Below are 23590 nucleotides of genomic sequence, written 5' to 3'. Positions count from 1 at the left end.
TCTCATATTGCCGGCAGCACATCCCAGGGAAATGTGCTGTTAAAAAATTATTATCTTTATGGCAGCATAAAGATCCGATCAGTCAACGAACATCATTCGTTGACTGATCGTTGCCATGTTTACACGAGCCGATAATCGGGAATAATCGTTCAAATGAGCACTCATTCACCCGATCACCTACTCGTGTAAAAGTGTTATTATTGCTCCGGATATTAGACAACTGGTTATCATTGGAAAACCACTCCTAATATTTAAAGAGCAAGTACACCATTCATGAGTTTTACCATATCTGTCACCGCAACACCTCTTCAATACCCCGTACTGAGTGTCACATTGAGGAGCAAATGCACCCATCTCTATTAGAACCCCTTGTAAACGTCCTAATTTATAAGGGGTCATGTGCCCTGGAAGCCATACTAAACCCAGTTCACGACACGCCAGTGGTGGTAGCTACATAATATGTCTTTAGAAGGATCACATTACCCAATAATAATTGGCGGACATATTTACAGAGTTGTAATTGAAGGATTTCTACCAAAAGCCTATATTGGCCTAACCTCACTAGAAGCTGTCAGTGCGGACTGACCGAATAGTAATCTGCCCTCTTAATACTTAAGTCAAGTGGCAAAGTCAACCCGTTTGTGGGCATATTTTCAAGAAAAGAAATGCAAGATTTACGGTTACATTATTTTTAACCCTAAAACGTAATTTAATTGCATTTATGTCACGTTGATTCCATTTGAATAGGATTATTTGCTATAATTGCACCAGGTTTCCAATGGTTCGAGGGCGATGGATATATATTTTGCATACATTATCAGACAGATTTGTTTCAGCTATACTGAATTGTAGCTTGCGGCACTAGCAAGCAATGTATGCCTATAAGAGACTGCCCTATGAGCGTTGGTTATGCCTCCAGTGAACAACATCCATACAATATACAGCTTTAAGCAAAGGTTGCATGTACAAAAGTGTCCTGTACATTATCCGCGGCTGCCGTAATTTAGATGACACTTTGAGAGCTGCCTTTCCAGTGCTGCTCTCAAAGTTGGTTTTTGCCAAAGGCAAAATGATGGTAGTGAGGGTCCCCTGTGCCTCAGAACATCTGGGAGACCTGGCTGTTGCAGACATTGATCACTCCTGAGTTCACCCCAAATTAAGAATTTGCAGGAAAGCCAAGACATCTTTTGGGGATAAAAACTGTGCAATGAAAGGTAAGAAAATTCTCAGATGTCAACGGCAAATCTAAAACCATAAGATGAATTCAGATATTTTCCAGGAGCACATGACTAGCATATAGCAGATACCAAACACCGTAAGTGCTTAGCACTATAGTTCCCTAGCAAATGAGTAGGTGTCGAGATTATTAGCACATTCATGAAATTCAAATATCACCATTGTGCACTTTGAAGTCAAGAAATGTGCTAAAAACTGTCAGTCTATTATACGCGTGCGTGTGTGTATATACTCATACATAAAAGCATGCCGTGTAATATCGAATGTAAAGACTCTTAAGTAACCCTATTAAAACCAGCCCTGCATTCTCCTCCTACAGAAATAAATAAGAAGGTAACACGGCCTTTAATGGAACAACAGTAAAGAAATCGCTTTCGCAGAAGTGCATGCATCTTTCTTAAGGGCGTACCCGGGTTTTAATTATCTAAATGTAAATACTTAACGAATTTTACTTAGAGTAATGAGCTAGAGTGCATACTACATAAATGAGATGTTCTAATTAATCTTGTATGAACTAGTGCTTTAAAGGGATGCTGGGTGAATCCCACAAACCCTGGGCTCGTGCCAAATTGCTAATCAGCCTTTCAGTTCATACATGGCTTCCCTTAATAAGCGGAGATAACGTTCAGCAAGCATTTCAGGAAATAAATCCCCACTTATTCCTCAGCGATACGTTCAAAACATTTCACTCCCAAAACCCCAACTCTCACCGCGGGCACCGGTGGATCGGCATCTTTCTTGTATATTCACATCCTATTGATTTTCTAGTAATTTTTTATAAAAATATTTTTTTGCTCTTTTTTCATGTTTTAGGCCATTATTTTACAGTAAAAATGATTGAATTCCCTTGTGTTCCACGCGGCGCCACTCCTGTACATGGGCTATGCCTGTATTGAAGTGTAGAACCATTTACGTGAATGGAGCTGAGCTGCAATACTAGATACAGCCCAGGAACAGGAGGGGTGCTGTTTATGGAAAAAGATCAGACATTTTTTTCTAATCCTAGACAACCCCTCTAAAGTATACATTTCTGTCCTACATAAAAGAAAAACTCATAAAGGAAAGAAAGTTTCTCATGCTGGGTCCTCCTGATGTGTCTAACAAACCAAAAAAAAGTTATGTAGCTAATATTATTCTCCCCAGTGCTAGAGACTGGCCGCCATTTCCCCCAGAGAAATCTTGGAAGTGAAGTTGTGGTGGGGAAGGGGTATGTGTCGCCAGCACTTGCGCATTTTAGTGGTCAGCTGCACTGCTCTCCACAGCATGGTAATTCAGCGTTGCCCTGTCTAGCAAGATCAGTATTTGTAAAAATAAGTTATGATTCAGTCTGACGTTTTCAATAGGAAACATTATTATATTTTTTTTTTACTAGAACCTCCCTTTAAACTGTAAATAAATTAATTTGGTACCTAAAGAGGCTATTCCATCTAGAGAAACCCGACTTAGAATGAAGTCGCCCTGCTGATGAACTGATCGCTGTGGGTCCTGCTTCTCCGATCCCTAAAGATTAGCGGTAATTGAAGGGGAAAACGCAATACGGCTGCTCATCTCCCCTGCAGCAGCCACTACAGGGGAAATGTAGTATTACATGGAGCTCATTTAAATGGATACGTGGTCACCTTCAGTTCAACAGAAAAGGATCTGCTTTCTGCTCTGGCTCATAGAAGAGGCTTCTGAGCAGGGGACCCTCCTCTATGACATCCATATACCCTAACTGAGCATAGGGAAGGAGGTGGTGAAGACAGGACAATCCCTTTAAAGAAGAAGCTTTGCAGAGGAGATTCACAAATAACTTAATGCAATGTCTAAAAAATGTTATCATTATGGAGGCAATTCTTGTGTGTCCAAATATGTCATTTTGGGCATTAAAATCACAACATGTGGTCTTAGACTAGTAAAATTTACTATAGATACATATCTAGACAATCCATTCGAATGCTCCGTATACTATATATATATATATATATATATATATATGTATGTATATGTATATATAATATCTTGTATTCACCACCTCTGCGTTGCGTTTACCAGGTGATGAGTGCCGGGAGTACAAGGAAGCAGTATTTTGAGCTTTTCTTAACCTCAATTCACCTATAGCTAGACACACTCTGCCGCCTTTCACCATTGTGGTTGTTTAACCATCCATGAGTACTTAGCCTTACACTGGCTTATATGACAATTTTCTGTAAACGATGTCATATCTTTAGGATCCCTTGAGGGTACTAAAAACATCCAGTGTCCAACACACTCATTTTGATATGCTAAGTTTCCATTGCTTTGTGAGTAAAGTGCAGTATTGGATTCACAGGGTGTGGAGTAATCCTGGAGAACTATAGGGGAGCATGCTATATGGTGAAGAATATACAGGATATGCCATAATATATCACAACTCATTCTGCATGGCTGTTTTTTAATCATTCTCCTATATTTATACATGATTCATTTTTTTTGTTTTTTTTATAGGCATGCAATGAATTTACCACCCATGTGATGAATCTCCTGAGAGAGCAAAGCCGGACGCGCCCCATCTCCCCCAAAGAAATTGAAAGGATGGTGGGCATTATCCATAGGAAGTTCAGCTCCATTCAAATGCAACTGAAACAAAGCACGTGTGAAGCTGTCATGATCTTGAGGTCGAGGTTTCTCGATGCCAGGTTAGTATAGTATTAAACTAGCATTACGCGAGCGTCTATCATGTCCATCTCGACAGTTTATATCTGTTTCTGAGATGGATGGCAACCAATTTGCCTACCACTATCCAAAACTTTCCCAGAGTTCTGAATGGAAATTCTGCCTGGGTTTGAAGTGATATAAAGGCAGACTATGTACTACTACATATCTAGGCAAGTAGCCATTCAGATGTCTGGAAAAGCTGGGTGACATCCCGGCTTTCGGAGCTGTAATTACAACACCAAAATGGCATCAAGACTGTGTGGAACCGGCCAGAAGGACAAACTTGTAGCCATCGGAATAGCAGATCAGTGATCACAGGCCTACCAAGTGTCCGGAAATATTGAGCGCTAAGAATGTAGCAATTTATCATATAGACTTCCACACTTCAGTACATAACATAAAAATTACAGAAAATGTTCCGGCTGTGTGAATTGCTTAACTTAGCAACCGAAGCGTAACATGGAAAGTTACTTGGGAAGGTTTTGTTAACTCTTAAGTAAAGCCGCCGTTATGGTAGTAAATGGTACTAGTGCTGACGGAAAGGAATGTAAGTCGAATAAAGAATATGAGAGCAATGAGATCCAAGCAGCCTCAGGCAGGCAGTTTGCCGAATGCCTTATGGCACAGTAGCCCCGAGGCCTGCACATTTCAAGGCTTCCCACAGGGAGGTTGTCTGAATCCTATGAAACATGTATAACTGCCTGAGTGTGAACCCATCTGTGCTGGGAACTGTATCCTGCCATCCTTGGATGGTGACATCAAGGCTAAAACAAAAATAGGAAAATAAAAGTCCTTAGGACAAAGTGGAAGGAGCTGTACTGATCTTAAAGACGGTACAGTCAAGAGGATAGAACCACATATGGAAAAAGGCATAAGGAAAAGGTCCTTTAACATAGCCAAATCTTCCGTCCTAAAGTGAATCTCCACCTTTTTACACCATGTTGTCTATAGGTCCAACATTCCATGCAGATTATTTTCAGAGTATATCTGTAAGGCAGTCATAGCGACAAATCCCCTGCATAGAGTTAAATAATACATTTCTGGATGACTACGGCAGCCACTAGGGGGCGCTTAGTTCACTGTTTTACTATTAAGTTCAGTCCATAAATCTCAATATTTTGGACCTATTTAGATCCCTACTGCTTCCTGTCCATAATAAGAATGGAGTTATGGCAGCGTTATGTGGGCAAATGTCTCACGGTTGGGGATCTCTACATACTGGAGGATCTTATTTTACCATATGATGTATCCTTCTTCATGGCCGATTCTTGTCCCAATAGTTGTATCTCACCAACTTGACAAATCAATAAGAAAACTTTTGCCTTGTTCACTTCTTTATGTTCCTAAATGACAGTAGCCAGACTATATCAGTAATACACATGTAACAATACGCAAGCAGATGCTTAACTTATTCAAGGAATGTACGTACATGCTATAAAGTGCCCAGGCTATTCCAGCTTGCCATAGGTGATGCCCAGCTAAGGCTTCGTTCACATCTGTGTCAGGGCTCGTTCCGTCGTTTTGACGGAATCAATAGCATAGTCTACTACACTATTGATTCCGTCAAACCGACGGAACCCAACGGAGCCCCTGCACAACTGAGACAAACGGAAACCATTGGCACCGTATCCGTCACCATTGAAATCCGTTTGTGTCAGTCAGCCTAAGGTACACGTTTCGTATGTTCTTCTCCTAATTCTTTTGTTCCTTCCACAGGAGAAAAAGACGTAACTTCAGTAAACAGGCCACAGAGATCCTAAATGAGTATTTCTACTCTCACCTCAGCAACCCTTACCCAAGCGAGGAAGCCAAAGAGGAGCTGGCAAAGAAATGCAGTATCACAGTGTCGCAGGTGAGGAAGTCACAGACACTTCAGCTTCAGTCATATCACCGGAGGGGATTTGGAATATTTGCCCATTTTATTCCTTTTTTTTTTTTTGGGAAGGATTTTATGGATCTATAAAAAATCCCGGGAGTGTTAGTGTTAAAGAAAGTGTGATTCATTAATTACAACTAATTGCAATTAGTATAATTACATATAATTAATGCACTACAAGTAATTAGAATTACTATACCCCTGTGCATTAGGCATTTAATTGGGTTAAGACAATAGAATTGTTCCTGCCCGTCATTAGAGCCATTGTTCGGATGGGTTTCAGGTTCCCATTTCAGAGGTGGCCATCTACAATATAGCTGTGCTCTGGGTAGAAAATCTAAAGGACACCGATTTTTAAATGCCACAGTACCCAGTCCTGCAATGGGTTTCTGCCAATGAGTGCCCCTCTGTCTGTGGGCCCTGTCACGTCTCATATGTCACATATGACATTTCCAGTAATGTGTCTGGCATATGCCACATTTCTACAGGCCGGCGAGGCTGCTCATTTCCAAATCCCACTTTCAGGGGCCTATTTATGATGCTTGATTTTGATTTTGCATCATTTTAACCCAAGGAGTTTTTCTTCATGGATTGTAAGTATGTGTTGAAATGACACATTGGGTTATACTGACACAATGACAATATTTCTCCCAGAGCTAAACAATCTGAGATTTTATAATATTAACATATTCATGGAGCTTAGACTCGGGGATATATATATATATATATATATATATATATATATATATATATATATACACATATATCTTATTTTCACAAATAACCTCCCAACATTAGAATAATCATGAAACCTTTTGTTTAACCTGCACACAAAGGAATGTCTTTCTGCAAACACACGCATATATACAACAGTGTATAAAAATCTTGTATTCCACATAAAATAATTCTGAAACATCTGTTCTTAAAACTGCATTCCCCTGTTATTCCTCCTGGAAATATATAAATAAATTGATAAGTAGGTGTTACCATTCCCCTTGTTAATAGGCAGTGTCCCTACATACTCTGCCACTTTCAAATCAGTGCTGATAGTGCCGCATTCTATAAGGACATACTATTCCCCTGGTCAATAGGGTAACATCCAGCTGTTAATTTATTCACACATTTCCAGGAGGAATCACAGAGGAACGGCACAACACGTATTGGAGTAGTTGTCTAAAATAAAATTGTCATTTATTTTCATTTTGCTAAATAGCTCTTCATACTAAAGCTTTTTTTTTTTTTTTTAATAACTCTGAATAATGCCAGCTGAGATGGTACATGGCATGGCCTTACTGCTGCCAGACTTTTTTTTACCCTTGATGTCCGCACAGGCCGCAGTCAGATCAATGGTTTACCATTAATACACAGCCAAGAGCTCTAGTCTTTTTAAATGCGTTGTCAAGCAGAATGTCCCTAGCAACCAGTCGGCCTCAGATATCTCAAGTTGACAGCTACAAGCAGAATTGGCAGTAAAAGAGAATTTGCCAGGAGGCTTGGCAGTGCCCAACCCATGCTTTTACTCTTATTTTAATCTGATTTTGGTGAACATAAATCTAGGCATGAGCCTGTAAAAAAGCTAAAACTTGTAGGAACTCTATTCTTGGCCGGATTCTGGACTCCTAGCGTCACTGATACATAGAAGTTCTCCGTTCACTGTCACATGTTTACTGGAATCTGGCTCTGATGTGACCCTTAGTGCTGGCGCTAGCCATTGCGTAAATCCTGTGCTAAGTGGTGCGTACGCGGCGCCGGTGTGAAAGCCTCGTGCCTGTAGGGGCTTTTATAAAAACAGGTGCATGACAGTTGTCTCATTAAAACCTCTCCAGTGAAAGAAATAAAGCGGCTTTCTCCTACATAAAACACATTGCGGCACTGCAGAGAGATGAAGCATTTACCTAATAATTTATAGACTTTTTTTTCTTGCCATGTTAACGCTGCAATTAGTTTGATAAATAAGCAAAACAAAGCCCTTCTTAAACGAATCTGCAATTAGAACCGATTCATTAATTGACTTTAGGCGACGGCGAGAGAAAGAAGATGCTTATTCTTATATCATGCAAAGGTTTTTTTATTTTTTTTTGGAAGCGTGCGAGCTAGGGATGGGGACGGCCTGCCCGCAGCATTGTTTAGCAAGGGATTCTGGGATGTCTGCTTCAAGCAAGGAGATCTTCTGCTGCCATTTAACCTTTGCCGTGCTAGAAAAGATATCAGACGTTGGCGCTCTGTATTTCTGTACCTTGTAAATGAGTAAAATAATTCGATTGACAGCCTCATTAAAGGGAAGGGCCTGGCAGATAAATCTGCTTAATTATTGATAAACTTGTATACTGCGGATGATAAATGGGGTAAATCCGACTTTTTTGGGATCTGTAGAATCTGGGCTACTCAGATAGTTCATATTGTTTTCAATACAGTCCTCCGAATCTAGGTCATAAGACAAGATGTAATTCCATTGAATAAGTTCAAGAGGGGCCTGGATGCCTTTTTTGGGCGATATTATATTACAAGTTGCAGGTATTAGATTTCTGGAGATGGGACGTCGAGCCAAGGATTTATTCGGATAAATTGGAGTAGATAAGGAATCATTCTCTGTAATACGGGGCAATTGGCTTACGTCTCCATAGGTTGTTTTTTTTTTGCTTCTCCTGGATCAGCACTCTTTTATATCATCACTCATATTATACGTTGGACTTATTATGGGATCAAGGTATTGTCCACTCAGTAAAATCCCTGTCTATATGTATTAGTAGGGGATATGGACGTCAAAGATGATGGTCCCCAACCTGAGAACCCCTCAGAGCAAAGAATTGCTACAAAGAGCAGCTTTTGTTCTGGCGGGAAGCTGCCACCATTAAAGTGGTTGTCCTACTACCATTATGTACACACACAATTTCTTCTTTTACTATAGTTACTGTATTTGGGGATATTCCTAATAGGCCCCCTTCACATGCATTGCTAGGGTCCCTGTGACACACTGTTGGGAATCCGATACACTGCCACTTACATTTGCTGCACTGACCTTTAAAATTCTCTCAGATGGGCCAACAGACTACAGGCTGCCACTTTGTTACATTACATGCTGACAAGTCGACAGATTGCAGTCTGTTGCCAAGGAGTATCTAAAAGGGTTTTCAATAAACGTCATGCAGCAGGAAAGTTTTTCCTTATAGACATAGGCTAACTGTCCACCAATCCATAAGTCAGCCGACATTTATAAGGGTGGCTAAGAAAAGACCCGGCACCATAGTAACCTAAACTGAATGTACCCTCTTGTCTGGGCACCGGTTAGCACAACATGGAACATGAGAGACGTCCATTTTTCTTTCTTGTGCATTCCGCTACAATTCAGCTCCAGTCAGCGAAGACCTTGTGACATCGGCAATGCAAAATGGACAACATTGTTACTGTAGGGGCTTGTTGGTTGTGCATTTCTTAACCAGTTGCCGATACTAACCGGTACTTTCCATACAAGTTAAACATAACGTATGATCGTCTTTCTGTTCACCGCTTCCAATTAAACCACGCTCGTTACTTTAACCTCAAGGTAATGCCATCAAACAATGCATGTCAGGGAAACACTGCCCACAGTGGCAGTCATTAATTTTAATTGCCTTGATATTAAAGATTAAGAAGCACTGAAGAAGCTGGGATGGATTCCTAGACCACGTCAAGAATATCCAGCACCCTGAGGCCTCCCAAGGCTCCGGCGATATTAAAATGTAACGGGGAGGGAGGGTTGGATAGAAGAAAGCCTTTATTAGACATGGCTATTGTTGACTAGTGAATTGTCCCTCGTCTGCATACGCCAGAGATTTGCTCACTTTTCAAGCTGTTAATAAAGCAGTAATTTGATTTTTATTTTTTTTACAATAATTATCCACCCGCCTTCATTAATGTATTATTGCCCTGCTGGCTGGCAGGTTAATGGTAAGCAGAATGTATAAAATGTAACGCCAAGTATCAGCTGGGGAAAACACTACGAATGAGGCATGAACTCAGGGTCACAATGGAAAGTCTGACGGAAAGCAATTGTGCTGTACAGATATGAATACTGTGTTTTATGTTACCAGATGTTTTCCGCTACGGTTATTTCACAATTACCCAAAACAATTAAAGTCACATATATAGGGAAAGAGGATGTCCGAACGGCTTATACCGTTTAGGACTCATGCACACAACCTGATTACGGCTACGTGCAGCCTCCACGTTGCACAGAGCCGTAATACACTTCATATAGAAGTCTATAGTGTATGCCATATCTCGCATGCGGTCACGTGATGCGTCGCCCACCGTAAATCCGAACTTCAGCCGCTGCCTCGTACGTGAGAGCTATCACTTCCTTCTGGCAGGCTCAGCGTACGGGCGCGTCATTCCTGACGTAACTGTACACTGTGGGAAGGGGTGGAGCGGATACCCTGCTTCTTCCGTCTCTGAGCACGCGTGGTTGATACGCAAACAGTGTGCATGCTCGATCCTCTGCTCTCACAGCGCCTGCATTGCTTCCCCCCCCCCCTGGTTTTTGCTGAATTCCCATTTGCGCTAGGCATCTTGGGATTTGTAGGCTATGAGAGTACAGGAAACAGGCGAGTAGCGGTAGTACCTGACGTAAACAAAGCAGAGATCGGCCACAGTGCGCTTACGGTGAGTAAAATGAATGGGAAAAAAAAGCTGGGCAGAATTGTTAAACCAGACCAAACAGGAATATCCAAAAAAACAATATCGGAAAACCCCTTTAAGGCTTAAAGGGCATCTTTCACCATCATATACTTTATTAAATTAGACATCTGTGAAAAGTTCTGATAGAGGTGATCGCATTGAACCCACTAAACACCCCCCGAAGTACCATAGGGTTACAGGAAGATGTAGGGTTACATAAAACTATATAAATTTGGTATCTCCGTAATCGTGTTGACTGATAGAATAAAGTTATCATGCCACTTTTACCATACCGTGAAAGCCGTAAAACGAAACCCCTCAAAAGATTGAGAAAGCTTTTTTTTTCTTATTCTACCCAACAAAGAATTTTTTCCCAGTTTCCCAATACATTATATTGTACAATAAATGGTGCTGTGAAAAACTACAACTTGTCCCGCAAAAAACAAGCCGTCGTATGGCTTTATCGACGGTAAAATAAAAAAAGTTATGGCTTTTGGAAGGCGGGGAGGAAAAAATGAAAATGAAAATCCAAAAAAGGGCTGTGACGAGAAAGGGTTAAGCAATGTTTTTTTTTCTGGCCACTCTTCCACTATGTGGAGTGTACGGCTTGTAGTTTTCCTGTGGACAGATACTTCCATCTCCGCTGTGGATTTTTAGAAATCCTTCAGTGTTATTGGTGGTGTCTGTTAAATGCCCTTCTTGCCTGGTGAGTTTTGGTGGGCGGCCTTCTCTCGTCGGGTTTGTAGTTTTACCATATTCTTTCCATTTTGTTATAATGGTGCTTCGAGGGATTTTCAGTTTAAGATATATATTTTTTTAACCCCGATCTATACTTCTCCACAACTTTGACTCTGATCTGTTTGGAGAGCCCCTCGATCTTCATGTTACTCAGTGGTGTTGTAGACTCGGGGGCCATTCAGAACAGGTGTATTTATACTGACATCATGTGACAGATCATGTGACGCGTTGGTTGCACGCAGGGAACCTTATTCAACTAATTATGTGACTTCTGAAGTTATTTGGTTTGACCAGAACTTATTTAGGGGTTTCATAAAGTGGGTGAATACATATATATATATATATATATATATATATATATATATATATATATATATATATATATATATACACTTGTTCAGTTCTTAGTTGTGTTTTTTTTTTTGTTTTTTTTTTATAAGCAAGTTTGTTTTTTTCCATTCCACTAAACAATTTGGACTATTTTGTCAGGTTCATTACGTAAATGAAAATTTTAAATCAATTTTAATTTCATGTTGTAAAGCAATACAACAGGAAAAATATGAAGGGGGAGAATACTTTTGCATATATATATATATATATATATATATATTTATATTTATTAATTCATTCCTCCGCTTTTTCCAGTTTCCTTCCACACTCCCACAAAAATACCCGTTTTTATGCGCCCTAGCCCACAAAATGTACAGTGGTAGTTACAAAGCCTAATGCTAATGTACATCTCTATTTGCAGATATATTCATCTCTCTCCCACACTGGCACTCTTTAGCTGGGTCTTTTGTGAAAACAATTGATTAAGGCCCCATGCACACAAATTTTTTTTTTTCCTCCCGTAAATACGGGTCCGTTGTCACCAGTATTCCACCCATATTTACGGACCCGTTTTCTCTGCACTAATCGGCAACCCCTTCTCTCTAGCAGTGCTGGATAGAGAGAAGGGGCCGACCTTTCGGGCAGAGTTTCCGCAGCGATTGAAAGTAATAGAAGTTCATACGTACCCCGGCCGTTGTCTCGGTGACGCGTCCCTCTTTTGACATCCAGTCCGACCTCCCTGGATGATGCGGCAGTCCATGTGACCGCTGCAGTCTGTGATTGGCCTGTGATTGGCTGCAGCAGTCACATGGGATGAAACGTCATCCCAGGAGGCCGGACTGGAGGAAGAAGCAGGGAGTTCTGGGTAAGTTAACTTTTATACTATTAACTCCAGCCGTAGTCACTGTCCCGGGTGCTGAAAGTTACTGCCGATCAGTTAACGCTTTCATCACCCTGGACAGTGACTATCCCCTGACATCGCCTAGCAACGCTCCCGTAATCACGGGTGCACACACGTAGCCATCCGTAATTAAGGGAGCCTCATAGACTTCTATGGGCCTGCCCGTGCTGTAATTACGGCCTGAAATAGGACATGTTCCATATTTTTCAACGGCACGGGCACCTTCCTGTAAGCAAACGGGAAGGTACCCGTGGCCAATAGAAGTCTATGGGCCCGTAATTATGGGCGTTTTTACGTTTGTGTGCATGGGGCCTAAGCCAGTATATGGAAAAAAATTCCCTTTAAATATCCCTATTATTTTACATTTTGTAAGATGTATGAACGTCTAAGTGACCGATAATATGACTGCAGAACAAAACCTTTCATTACAGATGTCACATTTTCTGTCCACTGAAAACTCCTGATCGGTTCCATCAGTGCTACCTTCTAGGAACAAGTGACATTTTTATGTCTGTTGTATTTTTAGTATTCATCTGACTATCTGAAAGTGTTTACCGAAACAAAGTTTGAGAACTGCCGATTCCCTTTTATTGGAGAACGGTATTCAAATCCTATTGATACTTAAACTTTATCTCCCTCCTCTAGGTATCTAACTGGTTCGGGAACAAGCGAATCAGGTACAAGAAAAACATTGGCAAGTTTCAGGAAGAGGCAAACCTGTATGCAGCCAAGACGGCCGTGAATGCAGCTCATGCAGTAGCAGCCGCTGTGCAGAATAACCAGACCAGCTCCCCCACTACACCAAATTCCGGTAAGTTTGTCAAGTGGGTTTCAGAAAGCAGCAATAGGAAATCTGACATGTCTAGACGTGAGCAATGCTAGAGGGAAAACGGACAATCAGTCTTGAGGGGACATACTGGTCATTCTCAATGAATTAGAATATCATCAAAAAGTTAATTTATTTCAGTAAGGGGAGATTCACACGAACGTTGCGTTTTTGCGCGCGCAAACAACGCAGCGTTTTGCGAGCGCAAAAACCATTTGACAGCTGCGTGTGTCATGCGTGTCTGATGCGCGGCTGCGTGATTTTCGCGCAGCCGGCATCATAGAGATGAGGCTTGTCGACGCCCGTCACTGTCCAAGGTGCTGAAAGAGCTAAATCTTTCAGCACCCTCGACAGTGAATGCCGAACACAACAGCGAAAAACCTGTAAAAAAAAAAGATAAAGTTCCTACTTACCGAGAACTTCCCGGCCGTTGCCTTGGTGACGCGTCCTTGGTGACGCGTCCTTGGTGACGCGCCTCTCTTGACATCGGGCCCCACCTCCCTGGATGACGCAGCAGTCCAAGTGACCGCTGCAGCCTGTGATTGGCTGCAGCCTGTGCTTGGCCTGTGATTGGCTGGAGCTGTCACTTGAACTGAAGTGTCATCCCGGGAGGTCGGACTGCTGGAAGGAGACAGGAGTAATCGGTAAGTTAGAACTTCGTTTTTTTTTACAGGTTAATGTATTTTGGGATCGCAAGTCACTGTCCATGGTGCTGAAACAGTTTAACTCTTTCAGCACCATGGACAGTGACTATCTCCTGACGTCGCGTACCGATAATTTTTTTGCCGGGATCGGCCAAAACGAGTTTGGCCGAACCCGGTGAAGTTCGGTACGCTTGTCCGGCTTCGCTCATCGCAAAGACACTCCGTTTGGATGTTCGGAAACAGAAAAGCACGTGGTGCTTTTCGGTTTTCATTCATCCTTTTCACTGCTGTTGCGCGAATCACGCTCGTCCCACGGAAGTGCTTCCGTGTGGTGCGCGTGATTTTCACGCACCCATTGACTTCAATGGGTGCGTGATGCGCGAAATACGCAGAGTTATTGAACCTGTCGCGCTTTTTGCGCAGCAGACAAACGCTGCGCAAAAAGCACGGACTGTCTGTACTGCCCCATAGACTTGTATTGGTCCATGCGTGCCGCGTGAAAACCACGCGGCCCGCACGGACCGAATACACGCTCGTGTGAATCCCCCCTAATTCAAACTCATATTATACAGATTCATTACACACAGAGTGATCTATTTCCAGCATTTTTTTCTTTTAATGTTGACGATTATAGTAACTGTTAATGAAAACCCCAAATATAGGGTCTCAGAAAATTAGAATATTATATAAGCCCAATTTTCAAAAATGATTTTTAGTATCAAAATGTTGGCCTACTGAAAAGTATGTATAGTATATGCCCTCAATACTTGGTCAGGGCTCCGACTCTGCATGAATTAGTGCATCATTGCGGCATGGCATGGTGATGCCGATTTCATTTTCCAGCAGGACTTGGCACCTGCCCACACTGCCAAAAGTACCAATACCTGGTGTAATAACCACAATATCACTGCGCTTGATTAGCCAGCAAACTCGCCTGACCTGCACCCTATAGAGAATCTATGGGGTATTGTCAAGAGGAAGATGAGAGACCCCAGACCCAACAATGCAGACGAGCTGAAGACCGCTATCAAAGCAACCTGGGCTTCCATAACACCTCAGCAGTGCCACAGGCTGATCGCCTCCATGCCATGCCGCATTGATAACACCTCAGCAGTGCCACAGGCTGATCACCTCCATGCCATGCCGCATTGATAACACCTCAGCAGTGCCACAGGCTGATCACCTCCATGCCATGCTGCATTGATGCAGTAATTCATGCAAAAGGAGCCGCGACTAAGTATTGAGGGCATAAACTGGACATGCTTTTCAGTAGGCCAACATTTTGGTATTAGAAATCATTTTTGAAATTGAATTACTGAAATAAATTAACTTTTTGATGATATTCTAATTCATTGAGAAGGACCTGTATTTAATCATAAAACAATGTAATCGCCTGATGTTCTACCTCAATGCAGGGGTCACCAGGCACCTATGGGACGTGGACAAAAAAAATGTTGTGTGTGGAACGTCCTGTGGGCATGAATGGGATAAGCCTGTTTCCTGCATAGCGTTTTTGCTGTCACAACTTGAGACAATTACTGGACTAAAATTAACGTGCCCAGAGCCCTGCAATTTTCATAGCGGTAGTGCTTCCGGATATAAACAAACAAACACACACACACACACACGCAACATTTCAGCTTTTATCCCATAACTTTCAAGCTAAGTCAAGATGGTCACCAAGAATCCTGAATTTCTTATTTATTAAATAAAGAGTATGCCCAGAAATAAGACGCAATCATTGGAACATTAGTTTCTTATTGTGGACGCCCAGGGTAGGATGTGAATGATGACGGACTCCCCTCCAAACCAAGAACACCTATTTTGCCAAGTACATCCCAATGTTCTCCAGACCCTGAGGCAGATTCCAGAGTATTCCTAGTATTGTAGGTAGTAGAAATGTGCACTTGGAAGTACAGTAGGCTATAGGCGTTGGTATATGCCAACAAAGACAGTGACGTGTTCTGTATGTGGTGTCATAATTGCTTATTATGTGAGGCTTGTAGTGTAATAATAAGTGATGACAAATAGATTGGGTTTGATCAAATGTTAAGAGACATGCAGAGGGAGTAGCCAACGCAAGGCGATACCCAGTGAAATGTTTCATTTACCGAGCTCTAGAAATGGCACGTTGTCCCTTGTATAGGCCAAAGTTCACATATTTAAATATCTGTAGGACCAAAGATGAAGTGGATTATCCATAGTAAGTGTTTTCTGGTTCATTCTCGCTATCATACTTAACCTCTTGTTTGTCTGGATGTTGTCTGTGTTGCTGTGGATGAGGACAGAACACACAATTCAGATCATAAATCACAACTTTGCTGATCTTTTGGGAAGCAGTGACATATTCACTTGTATTATTGCATTAAGATGGATGACTGCATTAGTAGCATCATAATGTAAGGAGGTGGATTATGACATTCGACAAGGCCCCCACAATAGCATTGTATAGTTGTACTGGCTCCAGTCGTAAGAAGGTGGTCACATCAGGCGTAACTTTCGATAAAACTAATTTCACACATACAGGTTGTTTATTAAAGGAATTGTCCCACAAAACACATGTATCCCCTATGCACAGGATAGGGGATACGTGTGTGATCGCTGAGGGTCCAACCACTGGTACCCCCAGCGATCAGGAGAACGGAAAGTCCCCCGAAGTGCTCCATGAGAATGGAGCGCATGACTGACCATCGCGCCATTCATTTCTATGGAACATCCGGGACCGCTGTCTCCAGCAGGTCCTTAGAAATGAATGGAACGCTGGTTAGACATGTGCACCAGCGCTCCATTCTCACGGAGCACTTTGTGGGACCTTTGGTCCCCCGTTTTCCTTATTGCTGGGGGACCCGGCGGTCGGACCTCCAGCGGTCACACATGTATCCTCTGGACAGGGGATACATGTGTTTTGTGGGACAACCCCTTAAAGGTTTACTAACCTTTCAAACCCCTTTTTTAATATCTTCACACTTTCTTTCAAGCATCCTCTCAGATCCTTCGCTCTTTCCTTTCCTAGGTTCTTCTGGTTCTTTTAATCTCCCAAATTCAGGCGACATGTACATGAATATGCAGAGTCTGAATGGGGATTCTTACCAAGGGGCCCAAGTTGGAGCCAATGTGCAATCACAGGTAGGAGAGACGCCCCTGAGTTATTCCTCAGTGCACCTCCCACAGCTACCACCAAAGAACATGCACCAGTCCAGGGTGTGCACATAATTGGCACTTTCTAGGCCACCCCGGTCTCTCAGGCCATTTGTTACTCTTGTGAATGCCTTCGGCTCTGACTTGAGTGCTCGGGGAGAGAGGTTTGGTTGTTGGAGTGAAGAGGTATATGACCACCAGAACCTGCTAATTCAAGCATTTTCCTACTGAGAAGGGTTGTCTCTGAGTAATGAAAGTGCTGAAGGATACTACCATGTGAAAGACTGTCCTATAATATTCCAGTGACATCCTTCAGAATAAAGTACTTTTTGGTATATTTCTGACGAATGTTCAAATTATTTCCCTCAAAGTGCTGGAAAACAGCAACTGCAATCGGTTGGTCATATGGGATCATTTCAATACACTCCTATGCCAAATCATAGTCTTTCTATGTATAAATGGCTGTAATTTATAGCTACAGCAAACAGTTAACAACTGTCTCTTACAACCCCCAAAGGTATATTCACAGGCCCTACGAAGCTAAGATCTGGGCTTCTCTCCTGGGTCTTCACTAAGAACAGATTTTTGGTCTACTTATGCCAAAGAACTGGCATGGAGAGAACAAGGTGGTCACCGATTCATTTAACAGCACCATTGATTTTAGTTTCCTTAATGCGAGTATGATTTAGGGCCTAGGTCGCGATCTCCTGCTATGTTAGTGAGAATTAGTGGACGAATGGAAAGGAGTGGGATTGCATAATCAGACTACACTGAGGTTATTTGTAGTCTGTTACTATGGAGACACATAGGTCTGCATAGGAGCTGTAGACAAGAAAGGATTGGGAATTTTAAATTCCGACTGATTTCAAATTTGCTTCATTTTTTATTTTAGATTCTTTGGAACAATAAAATAAAATTGGTTATAGAGCTGGAAGTCCTATATTATGGATATTGCTCAGATCACTTAACTGAACAATAGATTTTTGTTTCTATACAGGCAGATATACATCTATCTACATGTTGAAATGCATCTTATAAGACAGAGATCTTAGAAACGTAGATATTAGTGTTAAAAAATCATGCTGAGAAATCATCAAAAAGTGAATGTATTATGCTTTCCTGTGCCCTTCTAGGTGGATACCCTTCGTCATGTTATCAATCAGACGGGCGGATACAGTGATGCCTTGGGAGGGAATTCACTGTACAGTCCAAATCACCTAACTGTAAGTATCAGTAATGCACAGTATTAATCCTATCAGTAATGGAGATATTAATCTGGAATTTCTGGCATTAACCAGTCCAACATTCATATGGTTCTTACAGTCCTTATACAGTTAACCAAGCAACACACATCCCAATAAATACATGCAGCACCTTTCTAGTTACACCCTCTGTTAGTTGAATGCTTCTAGAACAAGAACAATTCATTTGATAAGTGACAGTGCTCGGAGTTTCATTAAAGATGTCCGTGCTCAGACTTTCTTTGACTAAAGAATTGCAGGGGTTGATTTAGAAAATCATGGCTGATTTCTTTCAATAACGGCGCCACACCTGTCCACAGGTTTAGGAAGGTATTGCAGCTCAGCCAAATTAACTTCAATGGAGAGGAGTTGCAATGCCAGACACATCACGTGGGCATGCTTTTTGTAAGAAAGCAGAAATTTTTCTAATCCTGGAAAACTCCTCTAAAGTGCCAGTGTCCTAAGAGCGAAAGTGTTATCGACAACCTGTCTTCTATCTGCCCCCTCTACTAACATCTGTAGGTTAGCAAGGAGAGATGGGAGTCACATGGCTGCAGAATCAGACTACACAGTATGTATTTATTTTAGATGTATTGAAGCAAAAACAAATTAGTTACCCTTTAAAGGCTATAACCAAACTTTCAGAAAACTTCTGACATGTTATTGTGATGTAATAAATTTTGATTGGTGGGGGTCCGTGCACTGGGACCCCAACCGATCGCTACAACGAAGCGGCAGAAGCGCTCGGTTGAGCGCTGAGCCGCTTTGCTTCTGATTGGCTTTTCTTGGAAAGCCGAGCAGTTGGTGTACAGGCCCATAGACTTTCTATTGAGTCCGTACACCGTTACACCCGAGCGCTTCTGCCACTCCTAGTGATCTGTGGGGGTCTCAGTGCTTGGACCCCCACCAATCAAAACGTCTGACATGTCAGAAGTTTTCGGAGAGTTTAGTTACCCTTTAAGAAATATTTGGTAATGCACCTAGCTATTCACCATTCAGGGGAACCATTGAACGGAACCCTGACTGAAACCAACGGAAACCATAGGTTTCCGTTTGCATCACCATTGATTTCAATGGTGACGGATCTGGTGCAAATGGTTTCCATTTGTCACTGTTGTGTTAGGGTTCCGTTGTTTTGACAATCAATACCGTAGTCGACTGTGCTATTCATTCCGTCGTATAACGGTGACAAATGTTTTGTACTACAAAAATTCTCTTTAAGCCACTGATAATTCAATCGGCTTTGTTCAACATGACACATGGAGCTCTGCTACATCAGTTAAGCACACAGGAAGAGTCCTACGGTTTCCGTTTGTTTCAGTCAGGGTTCCGCTCATGGGTTCCCCTGACTGAACCCATAAACAGAGCCCTGCCGCAGATGTGAACGAAGCCTTAATCAGATGTTTATCGAAGGTTTCTACATGCCGCTATTTCTGAGAAAGCATTGTGTTTTTCTATGCATCTCATTCAACAACGAAATTACATCTAATAACTAATAAACTGCGTAGAAATACTTTTGTTTAGTTTCATTGAAAGTGCATTGCTCCACATAGCTAGGCGTCTTTTACTTTGACCTACATCTATGCATACTTGTATTATACATGTGATAAAACCCAGTTCTTACACTGCTTAGCTAGTCTCAGATAGTGGATAACAGCGCCGTAACTAGTAAAAACAGCTGTGCCCCGGTACACTGCCCCTAAAGTGCCACATATAAACATAAGTACCCTTGGTCATTCAGGAACTCTTAGCACCCGTCACTCTTTCTTACCCATCTGACTCATTTGAAACAAGTCGTTATAAAAGTGCCGTGACAAATACGATTTCCAGCCTCGCACGGCTGCTCCGTGGACATCATTGCATTAACCGATTCAGTGACCGTGTGGCATCGGTTTACGTTCTTTATAAAAATGGAGAGAGGCCCTTCTTCAGTACAAGAAGTGGTAATAGAAAAACATTAAAGGAAAATTTCGTGATGATTGTATGTATCCAAACTTTAGGTATTGTATAGATGGCATCATAGCAGAAAGTTTAACAGATGCCACCACCCTTGTGCCCAAAGCCAGGGAAACGGCACGTCATCTTGAGAATTAGCCAGATCTTATCTACGCGGAGAGTAAATGATCCCCCAGTGTTTCACGTGTAAGGGCCGAAATGCGATATGAAATACACTACAGAATCTTTTAATTGTTCTAGTCTGCTGCCACCGTCTATAAATACCATGTCACATCACCGGCGTCAGCCACATGACAAAGTCAAGTAAACCTTAAAGAGCATTGAAGAGCAGACATTTTGTAAGATCACTTGCTATTTAGCACTGAACGCTTTCCTATTTGAGATATAACAGTGGTTGTTCTGCTTTAATCGCAAGAGACAAGGAACGAAGTGTAATATAATAGGAACTTGTAAATGTCATCTGCTTGGAAAGTGGCAGCATTAGATATTGCCTCACCTTACCGCTAAGGTCTCCAACAAGCTGATCGTTTAAGGCTTGTACTTTTCACATTCAGCTTGGTCAACTGGGTTTTGGTAGCAGACAAGAAACTTTCATTTTAAAAGGACAATACATTAAAGAAACTATTTATCGTAACCAGTTAGTGACCGCCAATACGCCATTTCACGGCGCTGCATCAGAATAAATAAACAGCAGGGAGCCGTTAAATCTCCCTGCTCTCAGCTGCCAGAGGTAACTGAGGGCTGGGGGCATCCCTGCTCGAACGGGTGAGATCGATATAGGTATCGATCTCACCCGTTTAACCCCTCCAATGCGGCGCTCAATAGCGAGCGCCGCATCTGAGTGGTTTTGGAGAGAGGGAGGGAGCGAGCTCCCTCTCATCCCACCGACACCCGTCGATAAGATCGCCGAGAGTCTGTGTCTCTAATGGCAGCCGGGGGCCTAATAAAGGCCCCCAGGTCTGCCTGTAGTGTATGCCTGCTAGGTCATACCAGAGGCATGGCCTAGCAGATGCCTGTCCGTTTTAAACGGACACGCAGTAATACACTGCAATACAAAAGTATTGCAGTGTATTACAATAGCGATCGGAGGATCGCATATTAAAGTCCCCTAGTAGGACTAGTAAAAAAAAAAAAAAGTTAAATAAAGTTAATAAAAAAAAAAGTGAAAAAAATGAAAAACCTACTTTTTCCCCTTACAAAATGCTTTACTATTAAAAATACAAAATAAAGTAAAAAAGGTTACACATATTTGGTATTGCCGCGTCCGTAACGACCCCGACTATAAAGCTATTACATTATTTAACCCGCACAGTGAACGCAGTAAAAATAATATAAAAAAAACAATGGAAAAATTGCGGTTTCCTGTGAATCCCGCCTTAAAAAAAATGTGATAAAAAGTTGCATCTACTACAAAATGGTACCAATAAAAACGACAAGTCGTCCTGCAAAAAAAAAAGCCCTCATACAACTGCATCGGCGGAACAATAAAAAAGTTATTGCTCTTCAAATATGGGCACACAAAAACCAATAATTTTGAAAAAAGTGTTTTTACTGTGTAAAAGTAGTAAAACATCCAAAATCTATACAAATTTGGTATCGTTGCAATCGTAACAACCCGCTGAATAAAGTTATTGTGTTATTTATACCACACAGTAAAAGGCGTAGATTTAGGACGCAAAAAAAAGTGTGGCAAAAATGTCTGGGTTTTTTTCTATCCCCCCCCCCCCCAAAAAAAAAGTTAAAAGTTAATCAATAAATTATATGTGCCCCAAAATGGTGCTATTAAAAAACACAACTTGTCCCGCTAAAAACAAGACCTTATACAGCTATGTCGACTCAAAAATAAAAAAGTTATAGCTCTTGGAATGTGATTATGGAAAACCGTAAAAAACAGCTTGGTCATTAAGGTCTAAAATAGGCTGGTCATTAAGGGGTTAAATAGATTTTTAGCCTTCCTCAATATTGTAATGTAGTGTTTAGTTTGCTACAACACCTCCACCACTAGGAGTGCTGTTCTACTGAACACAGGGAATACATCACTAGGTCAAGCTCATTTAAATTAGATTATTTCTAAGAAACCTCAATGATATTAAACTAGTGGGCATAATTGCATATATCCAACAACCCCCAAAGTTGAGGTTGTGTTAAAGCGGTGATGGCAAATTTATGTGGTTTTCCACCACTCAGCAATGATCGGTCAGCCAATTAGCATTGCCAAGAGCGCTCACGTGCCACACTAAAAGCTTGCTGTTTCTACAGTGTTTGGCAGCGTGCCATGTGAGCTCTATTGGTACTGGTGACTGGCCGAGGTGGTTCACTTCAGGGAACGAAGACTTCTCATATGTTTGTTGCAATGGCCTTCACTACTTCACTAGAATTATTAAGAGATCTTAAAGAGATCCGATTTTTGTCATTCAATGAAATGCTCATGAAGGCTGACAGAACCTCGCCTGAGGCCTGCTGTAGGGGGAACGTAGATCAGGCAGGTTGGATTTCACTTTTCCCATCCTATTGTTTCACAACGGTGTCCGGTTTCTGGCAGCCTCATCTCATCTTCCCCGCTAAATTAATAGAACACGAACATTTGCCAAAGTCTTTTATCTGACTGGGTCTATATCTCCCATTGGTTTTGACAGCTACAGACAATGGATTTGTTTTCTTATTCCTGTTTCCCTCATGTTTGATTGGGTGTAAGTTAAAGTCCATGTCTATAAAATGATGGCCTATCCTTAGGATGTGTCCGACTTAAATGGGCGACAATGTGCCTGGATAAGCAATGAAGTGGCCGCAGCCCCTTTCTCGTGCTGATTGGTGACAGACCTCATATTCGGAGCCCCCACTGGACCTTTCATAACAATAGAGCGCCATCTTAAAGTCCCGGACAACCCCTTTAAACATGACTCTCCCAGTATATTTGTCACCGGCAACAAACTGGCTCCCGCATGTTTTACTTCTAACTGTATATAACCTCACGGTGTTGAGTATATGGCATGGTCGGGCCCACTCTTGGCTTTACATCCTTCATCTGGAGACCGTCTCCTGTACTGAAAACCAATGGGAGAATGCATCAGACCAAAAGAGATATAAAGACATACTCAACATACACGACACAACTGTACAGTAAAATAATAACAATATAGTGCCCCATCTTCATTGTGCCAAGGATATAAATATTCCCTTTTGGCTAAAATAGAATCGGCTGCAGCGAAGCACAAGCAGCGTAAAAATCAAGCACAGAATATCTCGCTCTACGTAAACTACTAGCGTTTTATTCCCTCCCTCCAAATGTCAGTCAATATTAACGATTCCCCAAATGATTGAATGTGTTGTGTTGTAGCTAGGAGAATTGGGGGGAGCGGGCAGCCTGGGCGA

General features: G+C 41.8%; 1 protein-coding gene and 1 long non-coding RNA gene across 5 annotated transcripts in view; one reads left to right on the top strand and one right to left on the bottom strand.

Annotated features, from left to right (window-relative positions):
• LOC142659385 (uncharacterized) overlaps positions 1 to 23590 on the bottom strand; it is a 123931-nt gene that overhangs the window by 29519 nt on the left and 70822 nt on the right. Inside the window, exon 5 of one of the 2 annotated variants that reach the window (XR_012850316.1) lies at positions 23192 to 23262. The exons of the other annotated variant lie outside the window; for it this stretch is intronic. This is a non-coding gene — a long non-coding RNA (uncharacterized LOC142659385). The remainder of the gene's footprint in view (positions 1 to 23191; positions 23263 to 23590) is intronic. 2 annotated transcript variants of the gene reach the window in all.
• The window catches only part of PBX3 (PBX homeobox 3), a 189707-nt gene that overhangs the window by 160516 nt on the left and 5601 nt on the right, over positions 1 to 23590 (top strand). For 2 of the 3 annotated variants that reach the window (XM_075835478.1, XM_075835479.1), the window contains exons 5-9: positions 3703 to 3893; positions 5629 to 5764; positions 13059 to 13224; positions 16897 to 17009; positions 18155 to 18244. In XM_075835478.1, coding sequence (XP_075691593.1) covers positions 3703 to 3893; positions 5629 to 5764; positions 13059 to 13224; positions 16897 to 17009; positions 18155 to 18244 — 696 coding nt within the window. The remainder of the gene's footprint in view (positions 1 to 3702; positions 3894 to 5628; positions 5765 to 13058; positions 13225 to 16896; positions 17010 to 18154; positions 18245 to 23590) is intronic. The other variant, XM_075835480.1, reaches the window with a different exon arrangement.

The sequence above is a fragment of the Rhinoderma darwinii genome, chromosome 8 (assembly GCF_050947455.1).
Source record: "Rhinoderma darwinii isolate aRhiDar2 chromosome 8, aRhiDar2.hap1, whole genome shotgun sequence".
NCBI classification, from domain to species: domain Eukaryota; kingdom Metazoa; phylum Chordata; class Amphibia; order Anura; family Rhinodermatidae; genus Rhinoderma; species Rhinoderma darwinii.
This window is presented reverse-complemented; position numbering and strand designations above follow the sequence as displayed.